The 19,081-nt window shown below is 46.3% G+C and overlaps 3 protein-coding genes across 3 annotated transcripts; 2 read left to right on the top strand and 1 right to left on the bottom strand.

The window, feature by feature from the left end:
- Positions 1-1,316: 1,316 nt before the first annotated feature.
- Positions 1,317-2,309, top strand: LOC121270482 (zinc finger protein 239-like; the record flags this gene model as incomplete). Its single annotated transcript, XM_041175807.1, has 1 exon — positions 1,317-2,309. A coding segment is annotated over one exon (690 nt), but the record flags the coding sequence as incomplete, so codon positions are not given.
- Positions 2,310-4,307: 1,998 nt separating this feature from the next.
- Positions 4,308-7,833, top strand: LOC121270473 (zinc finger protein 229-like). Its single transcript, XM_041175792.1, has 2 exons — positions 4,308-4,369; positions 6,394-7,833. The coding sequence occupies exon 2, from the start codon at positions 6,502-6,504 to the stop codon at positions 7,705-7,707; it is 1,206 nt and encodes a 401-aa protein (XP_041031726.1). The 5' UTR covers positions 4,308-4,369; positions 6,394-6,501; the 3' UTR covers positions 7,708-7,833.
- Positions 7,834-14,369: 6,536 nt separating this feature from the next.
- LOC121270481 (40S ribosomal protein S24-like) lies at positions 14,370-14,881 on the bottom strand. The gene has a single exon (XM_041175806.1). It carries the CDS (start codon positions 14,849-14,851, stop codon positions 14,459-14,461), a length of 393 nt encoding a protein of 130 aa, XP_041031740.1. The 5' UTR covers positions 14,852-14,881; the 3' UTR covers positions 14,370-14,458.
- Between the last annotated feature and the right edge of the window lie 4,200 nt (positions 14,882-19,081).

Genomic DNA, 19,081 nt, shown 5'->3' with positions numbered 1-19,081 from the left:
GGAGTTTGACACAAATCAGCTTTCAAAATGATGCAGAGTTTCAGCCCCGCCCCCTCATTCACTCCGATTGGTTGGAGGACCAACCGTTCCTGCTCGGTCCTCCAGTGCCGTCCCCTCTTCCCATTGGTCCGAAAACTCCGTCAATCATTCCCCGGCATTGTGACCTGGAGCATGCGCAGTGCGGGTGATGTCCATGGACAGACGCTTGTTTGTCTCATCTTCAGGCGGGAAGGAGGCGGATAAGCGGAGGCAGCGTTAGGGGCAACGGATGGGAGGGGAGGCTTCACAAATACCCAGTGGAGGCCTCAACACCCCAAATAAGAAAGTGCCGGGCCCGCCTTTGCACCGAACGACAGCTGCAGGCTTTCTCCCGGTGCCAGGCCCCAGTGGACAAATGTGGGTTAATGAAGGAAATGCAGCAATGGGTTTGTTAATGAGAAATTATCTTTAACTCACTTTACTGATCCTGGAGCAGGAGGAGAGAATGGTGTCAATTTCTATCCTGGACTGACAGGGATGGATTTTGGAAACTCCTTTTACAGGGGGTTAGAAGAGGTGGATTTACAGACGGGAAAGCCAAACAGACCTGGAGCCTGAAACAAAAACAAAAATAGCTGGAAAAACTCAGCAGGTCTGACAGCCTCTGCGGAGAGGAACACAGTTAATGTATCGAGTCCATATGACTCTTCATCAAAAATAAGACCTGGAGCCTGATTCCCTTCCCTGAAGGATATTAGTGATGTAGTTGGGTTCAGCTCCACAAATTATCAGATTCATTCAGCTTAATTTCACAACCTAGGTTTGTCTTTTTGTGGTTTCTCTCTCACTCCCTCTTTTCTGTTTTAAATCAGTTTCATAGGATATTAGAAGGAGAGGAATTGCAGTCAGGAAATTTAACTCAAACATCACATTAGGATCTGACAGAGTCTCTCGATTCATTAGGACCTGAATATCATCAACCTTTGAACATGGAAGTAAAAAGCACCATTCACACTGAGAAGAAACCAGGGAAATGTGGGGACTATGGGAAGGGATTCAATTACCCGTCTGAGCTAGAAATTTATCAGCGCTGTCACACTGGGGAGAGGACATTCCCCCACTCTGACTGCGGGAAAGAATTCATTGATTCAACCAACCTGCTGACACACCAGCGAGTTCACACTGAGGAGAGGCCATTCACCTGCTCCAAGTGTGGGAAGGGATTCATTAATTCATCCAACCTGCTGACACACTGAAGAGTTCATACTGGAGAGAGGCCGTTCGCCTGCACCAAGTGTGGGAAAGGATTCGCTCAGTCATCCACCCTGCTGATACACCAGCGAGGTCACACTGGGGAGAGACCATTCACCTGCTTTGAGTGTGGGAAGGGATTCACTTGTTCATCCAACTTGATGAGACACCAGCGAGTTCACACTGACAACAGACCTTTTAAATGCCCGGACTGTGAGAAGTGCTATAAAACTTCAGATAAACTTATGTCCCATCAACATATTCACACTGATGAGAGACCGTTCAGGTGCTCTCACTGTGGGAGTGGGTTCAGGCGATCATCTGAACTCACTGTACACCAACGAATTCACACTGGGAAGAGACCATTCCTCTGCTCTGAGTGTGGGATGGGATTCACTCAATCAGCCAATCTGCTGTCACACCAGCGAGTTCACACTGACGAGAGACCTTTTAAATGCATAGACTGCAGGAAATGCTTTAAAAGGTCTGGGGATCTGATGTCCCATCAACGTATTCACACTGATGAGAGACCGTTCAGATGCTCGCACTGTGAGATTGGGTTCAGGCAATCGTCTCAGCTCACTGAACACCAGCGAATTCACACTGGAGAGAGGCCGTTCACCTGCTCCGAGTGTGGGAAGGGATTTACTCAGTCATCCCACCTGCAGACACACCAACGAGTTCACAGTGTGGAGAGACCATTCACCTGTTTCATGTGTGGGAAGAGATTCACTCAGTCATCTACACTGATGAGACACCAGCAAGTTCACAAATAATTACAGTGATTGGATTGCTGTTAATCATGTCTCGGACTGAACCATGTTCATTGGGGTCTGTTTTTGCTGATATTAATAAACTCCAGCCCAGTTATAATGGTTAAAATTTTGGATAAAAGTCAAATAAATCAATAATAATATAAAAACAAAAAACTGTGGATGCTGGAAATCCAAAACAAAAACAGAATTACCTGGAAAAACTCAGCAGGTCTGGCAGCATTGGCGGAGAAGAAAAGAGTTGACGTTTTGAGTCCTCATGACCCTTCAACAGAACTGTTTCAAATAAATCAACTTTGTTCTAAACGCACAGTGTGGTGAAATTTCTAATATCTCTAACAGGAGTTAGTTCCTTTTGAAGTGCTCTCCCTTTCCCCGTATCCTCCTCCTCACCTCGAACAACAAGTGTGAGGAGCTCATGGAACTTCTTTGTCACTAAGATTGAGACAATCTGATCAGCTGCCTCTGCTGCTTCCCTCCCTTCCACTAACCTACCTGGAAAAGTTGTATCTGAAGCACCTTCTTGTCCAAGCTCTGCACTTGAATCTTTCTCCAGTTTCTCTCCTATCTTCTTTCTCCCTCAGCGCACTTTGTCTCTGAGACCTGCCTTCGGCTTCCTTGACACTATTCTCACTAAACTGCTGACCATCCAACTTCCACATTTTCGACAATATCCTTAACTGTTCTCTCTCTTTTCATACTGTCCCTCTCACCTTTAAATCCACTGTTATCTCTCATCATAAGAAAATCCTTCAACCACACCATCCTCCCCCAATCTTTTTTCTCTGACTTTGTACTTGCTGATAAGCTGTTAGATCTCTAATTCTTTTCCAGTTTGGATCAAAGGTTCCTGACCTGAAGCATTCACTCTGTTCCCCTCTGTGTGGACGCTGTTTAACCTGCTCAGAGTTTCCAATATTTTCTGTTTTGATGTCAAACAAATATACGAATTAGGAGGAGGAGTAGGCCACTCGGTCCCTTGAGCCTGATCTAATTGAGCTGATCTAATTGTAAGCTTAACTCCTCATTCCTGTCCACCCCTGATAACTTTTCACCTCCTTGCTTATCGAGAATCTATCAAGCTCTGCCTTAAAAACATTCAAAGACTCTGCTTCCACCACCTTTTAAGGAAGACAATTCCAAAGACTCATGACCCGATGAGAGAAAAAAATTCTCTTCATCTCTGTCTTAAATGGACCACCCCTTATTTTTAAACAGTGACCCCCCAGTTCTAGGTTGGATTTCCACTTAGAGTATTACAGTATTTTGTTTTTGGGTCAGAGAGGATCAGTTTTCTCTGGAATGAGACAACAGTAACTATCACCCTGTTCGACATGAAACTAAACTCAGAGATAAAAACAAAAAAACTACAGATGCTGGAAATCCAAAACAAAAACAGAAATACCTGGAAAAACTCAGGTCTGGCAGCATCGGCGGAGAAGAAAAGAGTTGACGTTTTGAGTCCTCATGACCCTTCAACAGAACTAAGTAGAAATAGGAAAGGGGTGAAATATAAGCTGGTTTAAGGGAAGGGGGGGCGGTTGTTGGGACAAGCAAGCAGTGATAGGAGGAGATAACCAAAAGATGTCACAGACAAAAGAACAAAGGGGTGTTAAAGGTGGTGATATTATCTAAAAGAATCACCCCATCCCCACTAGGGCTACCTGGCTCGTCCTGCTCTCCAATCTTAATTAGCACATTCTTTTAGATAATATCACCACCTTCAGCACCTCTTTGTTCTTTTGTCTGTGACATCTTTTGGTTATCTCCTCCTCTGCTTGCTTGTCCCAACAACCGACCCCCCCCCCCCCCCTTAAACCAGCTTATATTTCACTCCTTTCCTATTTCTACTTAGTTCTGTTGAAGGGTCATGAGGACTCGAAACGTCAACTTTATTCTTCTCCGCCGATGCTGCCAGACCTGCTGAGTTTTTCCATGAAACTAAACTCACTGTTAATTCCTCATCAGTAACAATGTTAAACTCAAGGTTACCAGCCGGGATTGAACCGGGGACTTTCTCATGTAAAGTAAACGTGATAATCACTGCACTGGGGAAATGAGTGTGAATTCTCCCCGGACAGAGGGGAACTGACCATCCATCTCTAGCTCTAATTCTCAAACAGAAAATGCTGTCAAGACTCAGCAAGTCAGGTTCAGTCTCTGGCCGCTCTCAGCATTTGGAACCGTCACAATGCCCGGGCGATTGACGGCAGCTCCGGACCAATAGGATGAGGGGGCGGGGCTGGAGGTCCCAGCTGCTGGGTCTGGTCCTCCAACCAATCGGAGTGAATGAGGGGGCGGGGCCAGACTGTGCCTGAAGCATGCGCAGTGCGGGTAATGGCGATGGAGAGACGGATACACAATAGGTAAAGTGGGGGATGGCGGGGCGAAGGGAGCGATAGATCTGGCGGGTGGACGGAGAGGCTCCGGAAACATGTTGTGTACACCGCAAACCCCGGAAATAAACTGACCCGTCCCCCTCCCCCGTTTGCACCGAGCGGGACCGCAGCTCCCAGATCAATGAAGAGCCGGTTTGTATCAGGCTGGACATTGGTTCCAGAGGCTGGTCCCTGGTCTCGTGTCGGTTCTTTATCATTGAATGGTTACAATGCAGATGGAGGCTGTTCAGCCCGTCCTGCCCGTGCTGTCTCTGCAAGAGCAAATCAGCTGGTCCCACTCCCCTGCCCTTTCACTAACAGCAGCAGATATTTCCCATCCCCAGTTACCTGTGGAAAAGATGATGTTTGACCTTCTTGAACCGCTGGAGTCCATGTGGTGAAGGTGCTCCCACAACGATGGACAATACAGATGGAGGAGTGCAGAGATCTTGGAGGGTTGTGAGGCTGCAGGAGATTACAGAGATAGAGAGAGGCAAGACCATGGAGGGATTTAAAAACAAGGATGAGAAATTAAAAGTTTTTTTGCTTTTTAAAGAGGAACCTTTGTAGGTCAGTGAGCACAGGGGTAATGGGTGAACATGGTTTGGTGTGAGTAAGCACACAGGCAGCAGAATTTTGGATCACCTCAAGATTTCGGGGAGGTTAAATGTTTGGAGAGAGCCAAAGAACATAAGAAATAGGAGCAGGAGTTGACCATTCAGCCCTTCGAGCCTGCTCCTTCATTCAATGAGATAATTTCTACTTCAATGCCATTTTCCTGCACTATTCCCGGATTGCTTTATGTTTTTAAAATGTAGAAATCTATCGATCTCAGTCTTGAACATATTCAAGAGCTGCCACAATCCTGTGGGGCAGTGAATTCCAAAGATTCACCACCATCTGAGTGAAAAAAATCCTCCTTGTCTCAACCCCAAATGGCCTGCCCTTTATTCTGAGACTCTCTCCCCTGGCTCCAGAACCTCCCGAGTTAAGTCTAGAAATAACAAGGGAATGGATGACAGTTTTTGCAGCAGATGAACTGAGACTAGGGTGGAGTTAGGAGATGTTACTGAGGTGGGAATAGGCGGTCTTGGTGATGATGTGTATATGTGTTTGAAGGTTCATCTTCGGGTGAAATGTTTTGCCATAGTTTTGAACAGTCTGGTTCATTCTCAGATAGTTGGCAGGTAGAGGGATGGAGTTGGTGGCTCAGAAGTGGAGTTTACAGAGGGGACTGAAGACAATGGCTTTGGGCTTCCCAATATTTAAATGGAGTAAATTTCTGCTCATCCAGTACTAGATGTCAGACAAATCAGGATGGTGTGTGACTTTGAGGAGAACTTGGAGGTGATGGTGTTCACATATACTTGCTACCCGAGCCCTTCTTGATGGTGGAAGTTGAAGGTTTGGGAGATTCTGTTAAATTGTGGAGCATTTGCAGGTCTATAAAATGCCGATCCATTTCCATCTGCCTCTTCCATTGCCCCCCCACACCCCACCACCCTCTCTCTCTCTATCCGATTCCTCTCAATGTTTTTTTTTTCTCTCTCTCCCACTTCCCTCCTTTGCTTCTCTCTGTCTTTCTTGGCACATAGAATTCTCTGGCCCAGAGATCTCTGGATGCTCCATCTTTAAATATATTTAAGGCTGAGATGGAGAGATTTTTGGTCTCTCAGGTAATCGAGGGATATGGGGAGTGGGCGGGAAAGTGGAGTTGAAGACCAAGATCAGCCACTATCATGTTGAACGGTGGAGCAGGTTCCACAGGGTGTTTGTTCTTATAGAGGTGAGAGTCTTGTGTAGGCCAGACTGGGTGGCAGATTCCCTTCCCGAAAGGACATTAGTGAACCAGTTGGGTTTTTACAAAAAACGCAGCAGCTTTAATGGTCACTTCTTCCTAGTGCCAACCATACAAATTACCAGGTTCATTCAGCTTAATTTCACAACCTGCCTTTGTGTTTTTCTGGGTTCTCTCTCACTTGTTTATTTTCTGTTTTAAATCAATTTCACAGGGTATTAGAAGGGGAGGATTTGCAGTCATGAAATTCAAACCAAACATCACATTGGGACCTGACAGAGTCGCCAATTTACCATAACCTGAATATCATCACATTTTGAACATGGAAGGGAAAAACACCATTCAGAGTGGGGAGAAACCGTGGAAATGTGGAGACTGCGAGGAGGGATTCAGATCCCCGTCTGAACTGGAAGCTCATCGACGCAGTCACACTGGGGAGAGGCCGTTCTCCTGCCCTGAGTGTGGAAAGGGATTCAGTCGGTCATCCAACCTGCTGCAACACCAGAGAGCTCACACTGGGGAAAGGGCATTCACCTGCTCCCAGTGTGGGAAGGGATTCACTCAGTCATCCCACTTAGTGAGACACCAGCGAGTTCATAGTGGGGAGAGGCTGTTTACCTGCCCTGAGTGTGGGAAGGGATTCACTCGATCATCAGGGCTGCTGACGCACCAGCGAGTTCACACTGGGGAGAGGCCGTTCACCTGCTCCCAGTGTGGGAAGGGATTTGCTCAGTCATCCAACCTGCTGAAACACCAGCGAGCTCACACTGATGAGAGACCTTTTAAATGCCCAGACTGTGGGAAGTGCTATAAAATTTCCCTGGATCTGATGCGCCATCAACTTGTTCACACTGATGAGAGACCATTCAGGTGCTCTCACTGTGAGACTGGGTTCAGGCGATCAGAAGAACTCACTGTACATCAGCGAGTTCACACTGGGGAGAGGCCGTTCACCTGCTCCGAGTGTGGGAAGGGATTCACTCAGTCATCTGCACTGTTGACACACCAGCGAGTTCACACTGGGGAGAGACCGTTCGCCTGCTCCAAGTGTGGGAAGGGATTCACAGATCCATCCACCCTGCTGAAGCACCAGAGTGTTCACACTGATGAGAGACCTTTTAAATGCCCAGAGTGTGGGAAGTGCTATAAAAGTTCTCGGGAACTGATGTCCCATCAACGTGTTCACACTGATGAGAAACCTTTTAAATGCCCAGACTGTGGGAAGTGCTATAAAAGTTCCGGGGACCTGATGCGCCATCAACGTGTTCACACTGACGAGAGACCATTCAGGTGCTCTCACTGTGGGACTGGGTTCAGGGGATTAGAGCAACTCACTGCACACCAGCGAATTCACACGGGGGAGAGACCGTTCACCTGCGTTATATGTGGGAAGGGATTCACTCAGTCATCCACCCTGCGGACACACCAGCGCGTTCACACTGGGGAGAGACCGTTCACCTGCCCTGACTGTGGGAAGGGATTCACCACCTCATCCACCCTGCTGAAACACCAGCGAGTTCACAGGTGACTATTGTGATGGTATTTTGCTGTTAATCACATCCTGGACTGAACCATGTTCATTGGCATCTGTTGCTATAGATATTCATAAACTCCAGCCCAATCATATGGATTAATTGTCTGGATAAAAGTCAAATAAATCAGCTTTGTGTTAAACATAGTGTGTTGAATCTTTTTAATATCTCAAACATAAGTTAGTTCCTTTTGAAGGGCTCTCCCTCTCCCCTGTCTCCTCCATCCTCACCTCCAACAACAAGTGTGAGGAGCTCATGGAGCATCTTTGTCCCTAAGATTGAAACAATCTGATCAGCTGCCTCTGCTACTTCCCTCCCTTCCACTAGCGCACTGGGCAAAACTGGTTCTGAAGTCCCCCCTTGTCAGAGCCCTGATCTCACATCTTTGTCCAGTTTTGCTCCTATCTTCTATTTCCCTCAGAGCTCAGCTTATCCATGAGACCTGCCTTCTGCTCCCTTAATCCTATTCTCACTAAACTGCTGACCATCCAGCTTCCACATTTTAGCTGATCTTGTTGGCAGTTCTCTGTTTCTTCTGGTTATGTCCCTCACCTTTAAATCCACCGTCATCACCCATCATTACAAAAACAACCTTTGAACTCACCAGCTTTGCAAACTAACGCCCCATCTCTAATTCTCCTTTCCTCTCCTTGGGAGTCTCCCCAAGGATCAATCCTTGGCCCTTCCTATTTCTCATCTACATGCTGCCACTAAGTGACACCATCCAAAAGCACCATGTTAGTTTTCACATGTACACTGACAACGCCCAGCTCTACCTCACCACCATCCCTCTTCACTCCTCCACTGTTACTAAAATATCAAACTGCTTATCCCACACCCAGTACTGGATGAGCAGAAATTTCCTCCAATTAAAAATTGGGAAGACCAAAGCCATTGTCTCAGTCACCGCTACAAATTCCGTTCCCTAACTACTGAGTCCATCCCTCTCCCTGGGAACTGTCTGAGGCTGAACCACACTCTTCACAATTGTGGTGTCAGATTTGACACCAAGATGAGTTTCTGACCACATATCTACACCATCACTAATACCAGATATTTCAACATCCATAATGTCGCCTGTCTCCACCCCACCCCAGCTCATTTGCTGCTGAAATCCTCATACATGCCTTTAGACTTGGCTATTCCAATACACTTCTGACCAGCCTCTCACATTCACCCCACCCCCACACGGAAATGTGAGATCATCCAAAACTCTGCTGCCCATGTGCTTTCTCACACCAAGTCCCATTCACCCTTCACCCCTGTGCTTACTGACCAAATTGGCTCCTGGTCAAGTAATGCTCGATTTTAAAATTCACATCCTCATTTTCAAATCCCTCCATGGCCTCATCCCTCCCTATCTCTGTAATCTCCAGTTTCACACCCTCTGAGATATCTGTGCTTCTCGTTCTGACCTCTTTAACATCCCTGATCTTAATTACTCCACAATTGGTGGCAGGGCCTCGGTATGAAGCTCTGAAATTCCCTCCCTAAATTCTCCATCTCTCTTCTGATTAAAGATTCTTATTCAAATCTAACTCTCCAATCAATGTTTTGGCCATCCACCTTAATGTTGCCCTATGTGTCAATATTTTCTTTATGAAACTCCTCTGAAGCACCTTGGGATGTTTTATTACATTAATTATATTATATAAATACAAGTTATTACTGTTTCTTATCAACCAGTTTGCACACAGTAAAATTCCAAAAGCAGCAATCAGACGAGTACCAATTAATCCAGTTTTTTTGGTGGTGTTAGAACACAAATGTTGGTCGCACTGCACCAGGAGAACACCCCAGTGGACAGTATGTGGAGCTGAAAGCTCTTGTATTCATTTAGAACCTTTCACATCCTCAGAACAGTGTCAGGTGGGGGGAGGTAGTGGTGTAGTGTCACTACATTGTCACTGGACTAGTAATCCAGGAACCCAGGGTAATGCTTTGGGGATCTGGGTTCAAATCCCACCAAAGCAGATGATGGAATTTGAATTCAATAAAAATCTGGAATTAAAAGTCCAATGACAACCATGAAACCATTTTCATTGTTGTAAAAACCTGTCTGGTTCATTGATGCCCTTAAGGGAAGGAAATCTGCCATCCTTTCCTGGTCTGGCCTATGTGTGACTCCAGACTCACAGCAAGGTGGTTGGCTTTTAAACACCCTCTGAAATGGCCCAGCAAACCACTTGGTTGTATAAAAAGCACTAAAAACAAGTCAGCACTGTGGGTGTATCTATACTACATGGACTGCAGCAGTTCAAGAAAGCAGCTCACCACCACCTTCTCAAGGGCAATCAGGGATCATCAGTAAATGTGACGCCCACATCCCATGAATGAATAAAAACATGTATCAATAATCAGGGTACTGTTACATTAATCATCAGAATCCTATTGCATCAATAATGATGATCCTATTACATTAATGATCGGAGTCCAATTACTTTAATATTCAGGATCCCAACACATTAATAATCAGGATATTATTACATTAATAGTCTGGTACCTATTGCATCAACAATCAGGATCTTATTGTATAAATAATCAGCGTCCTATTACATTAATAATCAGGATCTAATTACATTAATTACACAGTTCCCATTGTATTAATAATCAGCTGCCCATTGCTCCAATAATCAGGAAATTATTGCAATTATCAGGATGCTAATACATTAATAATCAAAATTATTTCAATGATAGAAAGGTAGGTGGGAGTGTAAGTTGTGAAGAGGACATAAGGAGGCCACAAAGGGACACATATAGGTTAAGTGAATGGGTAAAGATCTGGCAAATGGGGTATAGTGTGGGCAAATGTGGCATTGACCATTTTGTCAGGAAGAATAAAAAAGAAGCATATTATCTAAATATTGAGAGATTGTAGAGCTCTGAGATTTTATTTATTCATTCATGGGATGTGGGCTTCGCTGGCTGGGCCAGCATTTATTGCCTATCCCTAGTTGCTCTTGAGAAGGTGGCAGTGAGCTGCCTTCCTGAACCACTGCAGTCCATGTGGTGCAGGTACACTAACAGTGTTGTCAGGAAGGGAGTTCCAGAATTTTGACCCATCGACAGTGAAGTAACAGCAATATATTTCCAAGTCAGGATGGTGAATGACTTGGAGGGGAATTTCCAGGTGGTGGTGTTCCCATCTATCTGCTGATCTTGCCCTTCTAGATGATAGTGGTCGTGGGTTTGGAAGGTGCTGTTGATGGAGCCTTGGTGAATTCCTGCTAGTGCATCTTGTAGATGGTACACACTGCTGCTACTTTGTGTCAGTGGTGGAGGGAGTGAATGTTTGTGGATGTGGTGCCAGTCAAGCGGGCTGCTTTATCCTAGACGGTGTCAAGCTCCTTGATTGTAGTGGGAGCTGCAGTCATCCAGGCAAGTGTGGGGTATTTCATCACAATCCTGATTTGTGCCTTGTAGACAGTAGACAGGCTTTGGGAAGTCAGGAGATGAGTTACACGTCACAGGATTGCTAGCCTCCTACCTAATTTTGTAGCCATAGTATTTATATGGCTAGTCCAGTTCATTTTCTGGTCAATGGTAACCCCCAGGATGCTGATAGTGGGGAATTCAGTGAAGTTAATGCCATTGAATCTCAAGGGCGATGGTTTGATGCTCTCTTGTTGGAGATGGTCATTGCCTGGCATTTGTGTGGCGCAAATGTTACTTGCCACTTGTCAACACAAGCCTGGATATTGTCCAGGCCCTGCTGCATTTGGACATGGACTGCTTCAGTATCTGAGGAGTCGTGAATGGTGCTGAACTTTGTGCAATCATCAGTGAACATCCCTACTTCTGACTTTATGATGGAAGGAAGGTCATTGACGAAGCAGCTGGAGATGGTTGAGCCGAGGACACTACCCTGAGGAACTCCTGCGGTGATGTCCTGGAGCTGAGATGACTGACCTCCAACAACCACAACCATCTTACTTTCTGCCAGGTATGACTCCAACCAGTGGACAGTTTTCCCCCTGATTCCCATTGACTCCAGTTCTACTACAGTTTTGCTTTTGCAGACCATTTCAGTGGAAATGTGCACTCCCAAACTCAAAGAGCATCAGCCCACTGGAAGCAAAGTCAGTCCAACAGAGCTTGAGCCCACTGGAAGAAAAATCAGTCTAGCAGAAAGAAACCCTTCGACCCTCCCACTTCACCAAGTGTCAAAATGAACATGGCTCAGTTCGGATGAGATTAACAGCAGCAATAATAGCAGAATCCAACCCCTACAATCAACCATGAACTTGCTGGTGTGTCTGCAAGTTTGATAACTGAGTGAATCCCTACCCACACTCAGAGCTGGTGAATGGCCTCTCCCCAACGTGAACTCGCTGATGATTCTGCAGATTGGAGGACAGACTGAATCCCTTCCCACATTCAGAGCAGATGAATGGCCTTTCCCCGGTGTGAACACGCTGGTGTGTCAGCAGGTTGGATGATTGAGTGAATCCCTTCCCACATTCAGAACAGTTAAATGGCCTCTCCCCAGTGTGAACACGCTGGTGTGTCAGCAAGTTGGATGACTGAGTGAATCCCTTCTCATGCGCAGAGCAGGTGAAGGGCCTCTCCCCGGTGTGAACTCGCTGGTGTGTCCGCAGGCTGGATGATTGCGTGAATCCCTTCCCACACTCAAAGCAAGTGAATGGCCTCTCCTTTGTGTGAACTCCCTGATATGCCACTAGGTGGGATGACTGAGTAAATCCCTTCCCACATTCAGAGCAGGTGAATGGCCTCTCCCCAGTGTGAATTCGTTGGTGTTTCCACAGGTCAGATGACTGGAGAAAACGTTTCCCACACTCAGAGCAGGTGAGTGGCCTCTCCCCGGTGTGACCACATTGATGAACCTTCAGTGCAGACGGGGTACAGAATCCTTTCCCACACACAGAGCATGTGAATGGCCTCTCCCCGGTGTGAACACGTCGATGGGTTTCCAGTGCAGACGGGATCCGGAATCCCTTTCCACAATCCCCACATTTCCACGGTTTCTCCATGGTGCGGGTTTACTTATTTCTTTCCAGGCTTGACAATCAGTTGAAGCCTCGTCCACACACAGAACACGTGTACCATCTCTCCCTGTTATGAATGGTGTGATGCACTGGAATACACTCACTCAGGTCTCTCTGTCTCAGTGATTTTCCAGTCACACTGATGTTTAAAATCTTTTGGAGCAGACAAAACAGACAAACATTTCTTCTTTTAGATTCAAAGGCTGGTAATATTCAGGTCCCAATGAATCAGGTGACTGTTAGATTCTTACATGACGTTTGGTTTGATAATCTGTCTGCAAATCTGCCCATTCCAATGTCCTGCAAAAGGAGTTTACAAAGGTCATCACTGTCAGTACAGGATAGAAATTTGGATCAGGCAATTCTAGTTCCTATGGATCATTCTTTCCTCAAAAGCTGTAAATCTCCATCCCACATACTTTCCCATCATTCTCACTCTGCTATACCTAATATACACCCTTCCAATTCTCCTGAAGGTGCGAATCCATGCTGGTCGACAGATCCATGCTTACCAGTTCTATATATCTATTGGAGGAAAACTCATGTAACACAGAATACTGTATTATATAATACATGGGGGATGTGAGGAAGCACTTTATTTAGGAAGTGAGTAGTCATGACCTGGAACTCTCCGCTTAAGAGGGCGGTGGAAGCAGAGACAATCAATGATTTTAAAATGAAATGGGATGGCACTTGAAGGAAATAAACTTGCAGGGGAATGGGGATATAGTGGGGGAATGGGACTGATTGACTGAATTTCTTGACAAAGAGTCAGCATTGACTCAATATGTCAAATGGATTTCTTCTGTGCTGTAATGACTCTATGACTGGAAATATACAAAGTAGCTACAGCACTATATTGCAAGACTAGAAATAATGACAAATGTACTTTATTACAGAAACATTAATATATCTAATTTTAAGCATATGACAACACTAAATCTCTCCAATATTAATTTACTGTCCCCTTAAATGCCAGCCATCTCCTGGGGAAACCACCCCTTTAATTAGAAATATTAAGAAAGAGGCCATCCTTTTAGCCAGACAAATAAATGTGGCGAGCTGAGGGAGTAAAGGATGTCAATGCCTTTAAGAGTGAGAGTGACCTCGGCCACCCTTTCCAGAGTCTGCACCCTTCCTGGATTCACTTCCGTTCCCTTCAGTTCCTGCAAGACAACAATTTAAACCCATAATGAGAAAGGAAATGGAAAGGGGGAGGAAAGAAAGTGTTTTACTCACAGAAGTGGGACAGAGGAAGAAGTTTTGATGTGTGTGAACTCTTGATCTTGGGGTTATAAGCCCAGTACCATAACCACTTGGCTATTTAGGCCAAGCCTTGATGTGTGTGAAGTTACATTGTTTCACATTGTGAGATTTGAACTCTTCATCTTGGGGTTACAAGCCCAGTAAAATAACCACTTGGCTATTTAGGCCAAGCTTTGATGTGTGTGAACTCTTGATCTTGGGGTTACAAACCCAGTACCATAACCACTTGGCTTTTTAGGCCAAGCTCCCTAAGTTATTGTAACTCTTTCGAGTACAAACCCGTTTCCATCTGTTTCAGATGAAGTTACATTGTTTCATAGTTTGCCATTGTGAGATTTGAACTCTTGATCTTGGGGTTACAAATCCAGTACCATAACCACTTGGCTGAATTTATTTGGGGGCATATACAAATAATTATTGAAGTTGATCCTTGGATAGCTTAGCATTTTAAAGAACTTTCAGTGTCATTCCCAAGTTACTTTTTGCCGGCACCAACGTTTGCTTTAGCTGTGCCCCGAACTTTCTTCATTCTGTTCTTGCGTTCCTTTCGCTGTTTCCTGGAAACCTTCTTTCTCTCCAATAGGCCATGCCTTGCCAGCCTGTGTTTGGGCTCATTCTTCTTGGCGTAATCCAAGGAATCATTGACCATGGCAAATCCTGTTGTTTTGCCACCACCAAATTGCGTCCTGAAGCCAAATACAAACACAACATCTGGCGTTGTTTTGTACATTTTTGCCAACTTCTCCCTAATTTCTGTCTTGGGAACTGTGGCTTTGCCAGGGTGGAGGACATCGACAACCATTTGCTTGCGTTGGAGCAAGCGGTTTGTCAAGAACTTTCTTGTTCTGATGGTCACAGTGCCACTCATCTCGACTGGCTCCTCGGCGCAGGGTTTGGAAAAGGCTTACAAACACATTTCCATCTGTTTCAGATGAAATTACACTGTTTCATAGTTTGTCATTGTGAGATTTGAACTCTTGATCTTGGGGTTACAAACCCAGTACCATAACCACTTGGCTATTTAGGCCAAGCTTTGATGTGTGTGAACTCTTGATCTTGGGGTTACAAACCCAGTACCATAAACACTTGGCTATTTAAGCCAAGCTCCCTAAGTTATTGTAACTCTTTCGAGTACAAACCCGTTTCCATCTGTTTCAGATGAAGTTACATTATTTCATAGTTTGCCATTGTGAGATTTGAACTCTTGATTTTGGGGTTACAAACCCAGTACCATAACCACTTGGCTGAAGCTGAATCTTCATTTAGAGCTTGTTAATCTGCTCATTACAGTTTTGTTGGGCAATAATGAACATGTTCACAAGCTCATTGTCCAACACCCGCATTCAGACAATGGGGGAAGCTCCGTGCAGCCATTGGCACAAAACCCAATTCAGGTCCACCAGCTCATCCCATTGGTTAACCCGGTCCGACCACAATGAGAGAACGTAAAGATAAAAACAAAAAAACTGCGGATGCTGGAAATCCAAAACAAAAACAGAATTACCTGGAAAAACTCAGCAGGTCTGGCAGCATCGACAGAGAAGAAAAGAGTTGACGTTTCGAGTCCTCATGACCCTTCGACAGAACTTGAGTTCGAGTCCAGGAAAGAGCTGAAATATAAGCTGGTTTAAGGTGTGTGTGTGGGGGGCGGAGAGATAGAGAGACAGAGAGGTGGAGGGGGTTGGTGTGGTTGTAGGAACAAACAAGCAGTGATAGAAGCAGATCATCAAAAGATGTCAACGACAATAGTACAATAGAACACATAGGTGTTAAAGTTAGTGATATTATCTAAACGAATGTGCTAATTAAGAATGGATGGTAGGGCACTCAAAGTATAGCTCTAGTGGGTTTTTTTTTAATAATGGAAATAGGTGGGAAAAGGAAAATCTTTATAATTTATTGGAAAAAAAAAGGGGGAAACAGAAAGGGGGTGGGGATGGGGGAGGGAGCTCACGACCTAAAGTTGTTGAATTCAATATTCAGTCCGGAAGGCTGTAAAGTCCTTAGTCGGAAGATGAGGTGTTGTTCCTCCAGTTTGCGTTGGGCTTCACTGGAACAATGCAGCAAGCCAAGGACAGACATGTGGGCAAGAGAGCAGGGTGGAGTGTTAAAATGGCAAGCGACAGGGAGGTTTGGGTCATTCTTGCCGGACAGACCGCAGGTGTTCTGCAAAGCGGTCGCCCAGCTTACGTTTGGTCTCTCCAATGTAGAGGAGACCACATTGGGAGCAACGAATGCAGTAGACTAAGTTGGGGGAAATGCAAGTGAAATGCTGCTTCACTTGAAAGGAGTGTTTGGGTCCTTGGACGGTGAGGAGAGAGGAAGTGAAGGGGCAGGTGTTGCATCTTTTGGGTGGGCATGGGGTTGTGCCATAGGAAGGGGTTGAGGAGTAGGGGGTGATGGAGGAGTGGACCAGGGTGTCCCGGAGGGAGCGATCCCTACGGAATGCCGATAAGGGGGGTGAAGGGAAGATGTGTTTGGTGGTGGCATCATGCTGGGGTTGGCGGAAATGGCGGAGGATGATCCTTTGAATGTGGAGGCTGGTGGGGTGATAAGTGAGGACAAGGGGGACCCTATCATGTTTCTGGGAGGGAGGAGAAGGAGTGAGGGTGGATGCGCGGGAGATGGGCCGGACACGGTTGAGGGCCCTGTCAACGACCGTGGGTGGAAAACCTCGGTTAAGGAAGAAGGAGGACATGTCAGAGGAACTGTTTTTGAATGTAGCATCATCGGAACAGATGCGACGGAGGCGAAGGAACTGAGAGAATGGGATGGAGTCCTTACAGGAAGTGGGGTGTGAGGAGCTGTAGTCGAGATAGCTGTGGGAGTCGGTGGGTTTGTAATGGATATTGGTGGACAGTCTATCACCAGAGATTGAGACAGAGAGGTCAAGGAAGGGAAGGGAAGTGTCAGAGATGGACCACGTGAAAATGATGGAGGGTTGGAGATTGGAAGCAAAATTAATAAATTTTTCCAAGTCCTGACGAGAGCATGAAGCGGCACCGAAATAATCATCGATGTACCGGAGAAAGAGTTGTGGAAGGGGGCCGGAGTAGGACTGCAACAAGGAATGTTCCACACACCCCATAAAGAGACAGGCATAGCTGGGGCCCATGCGGGTACCCATAGCCACACCTTTTATTTGGAGGAAGGGAGAGGAGTTGAAGGAGAAATTGTTCAGCGTGAGAACAAGTTCAGCCAGACGGAGGAGAGTAGTGGTGGATGGGGATTGTTCGGGCCGTTCGCCTCAGCTTGCTCCTGCCCCACAGAACTCATTTCTCGTTATCTTGACTCCCTTCTCTCTCCCCTTGTCCAGTCCCTTCCCACCTACATCCGTGATTCCTCTGACACCTTACGTCACATCAACAATTTCCAGTTCCCTGGCCCCTACCGCTTCCTCTTCACCATGGACGTCCAATCCCTCTACACCTCCATCCCCCACCAGGATGGTCTGAGGGCCCTTAGCTTCTTCCTCGAACAGAGGCCCGAACAATCCCCATCCACCACTACTCTCGTCCGTCTGGCTGAACTTGTTCTCACGCTGAACAATTTCTCCTTCAATTCCTCTCACTTCCTCCAAATAAAAGGTGTGGCTATGGGTACCCGCATGGGCCCCAGCTATGCCTGTCTCTTTATCGGGTGTGTGGAACATTCCTTGTTGCAGTCCTACTCCGGCCCCCTTCCACAACTCTTTCTCCGGTACATCGATGATTATTTCAGTGCCGCTTCATGCTCTCGTCAGGACTTGGAAAAATTTATTAATTTTGCTTCCAATCTCCAACCCTCCATCATTTTCACGTGGTCCATCTCTGACACTTCCCTTCCCTTCCTTGACCTCTCTGTCTCAATCTCTGGTGATAGACTGTCCACCAATATCCATTACAAACCCACCGACTCCCACAGCTATCTCGACTACAGCTCCTCACACCCCACTTCCTGTAAGGACTCCATCCCATTCTCTCAGTTCCTTCGCCTCCGTCGCATCTGTTCCGATGATGCTACATTCAAAAACAGTTCCTCTGACATGTCCTCCTTCTTCCTTAACCGAGGTTTTCCACCCACGGTCGTTGACAGGGCCCTCAACCGTGTCCGGCCCATCTCCCGCGCATCCACCCTCACTCCTTCTCCTCCCTCCCAGAAACATGATAGGGTCCCCCTTGTCCTCACTTATCACCCCACCAGCCTCCGCATTCAAAGGATCATCCTCCGCCATTTCCGCCAACTCCAGCATGATGCCACCACCAAACACATCTTCCCTTCACCCCCCTTATCGGCATTCCGTAGGGATCGCTCCCTCCGGGACACCCTGGTCCACTCCTCCATCACCCCCTACTCCTCAACCCCCTCCTATGGCACAACCCCATGCCCACCCAAAAGATGCAACACCTGCCCCTTCACTTCCTCTCTCCTCACCGTCCAAGGACCCAAACACTCCTTTCAAGTGAAGCAGCATTTCACTTGCATTTCCCCCAACTTAGTCTACTGCATTCGTTGCTCCCAATGTGGTCTCCTCTACATTGGAGAGACCAAACGTAAGCTGGGCGACCGCTTTGCAGAACACCTGTGGTCTGTCCGCAAGAATGACCCAAACCTCCCTGTCGCTTGCCATTTTAACACTCCACCCTGCTGTCTTGCCCACATGTCTGTCCTTGGCTTGCTGCATTGTTCCAGTGAAGCCCAACGCAAACTGGAGGAACAACACCTCATCTTCCGACTAGGACTTTACAGCCTTCCGGACTGAATATTGAATTCAACAACTTTAGGTCGTGAGCTCCCTCCCCCATCCCCACCCCCTTTCTGTTTCCCCCTTCTTTTTTTTTCCAATAAATTATAAAGATTTTCCTTTTCCCACCTATTTCCATTATTAAAAAAAACCCACTAGAGCTATACCTTGAGTGCCCTACCATCCATTCTTAATTAGCACATTCGTTTAGATAATATCACTAACTTTAACACCTATGTGTTCTATTGTACTATTGTCGTTGACATCTTTTGATGATCTGCTTCTATCACTGCTTGTTTGTCCCTACAACCACACCCCCCCCCCCTCCCTCCACCTCTCTGTCTCTCTATCTCTCCGCCCCCCACACACACACCT

The sequence above is a fragment of the Carcharodon carcharias genome, chromosome 27 (genome assembly GCF_017639515.1).
Source record: "Carcharodon carcharias isolate sCarCar2 chromosome 27, sCarCar2.pri, whole genome shotgun sequence".
Taxonomy (NCBI): domain Eukaryota; kingdom Metazoa; phylum Chordata; class Chondrichthyes; order Lamniformes; family Lamnidae; genus Carcharodon; species Carcharodon carcharias.
This window is presented reverse-complemented; position numbering and strand designations above follow the sequence as displayed.

Excerpts from the sequence above, each read along its gene's own strand:
- LOC121270473 (XM_041175792.1), top strand. The coding sequence starts at position 6,502 with ATGGAAGGGAAAAACACCATTCAGAGTGGGGAGAAACCGTGGAAATGT.
- LOC121270481 (XM_041175806.1), bottom strand. The coding sequence starts at position 14,851 with ATGAGTGGCACTGTGACCATCAGAACAAGAAAGTTCTTGACAAACCGC.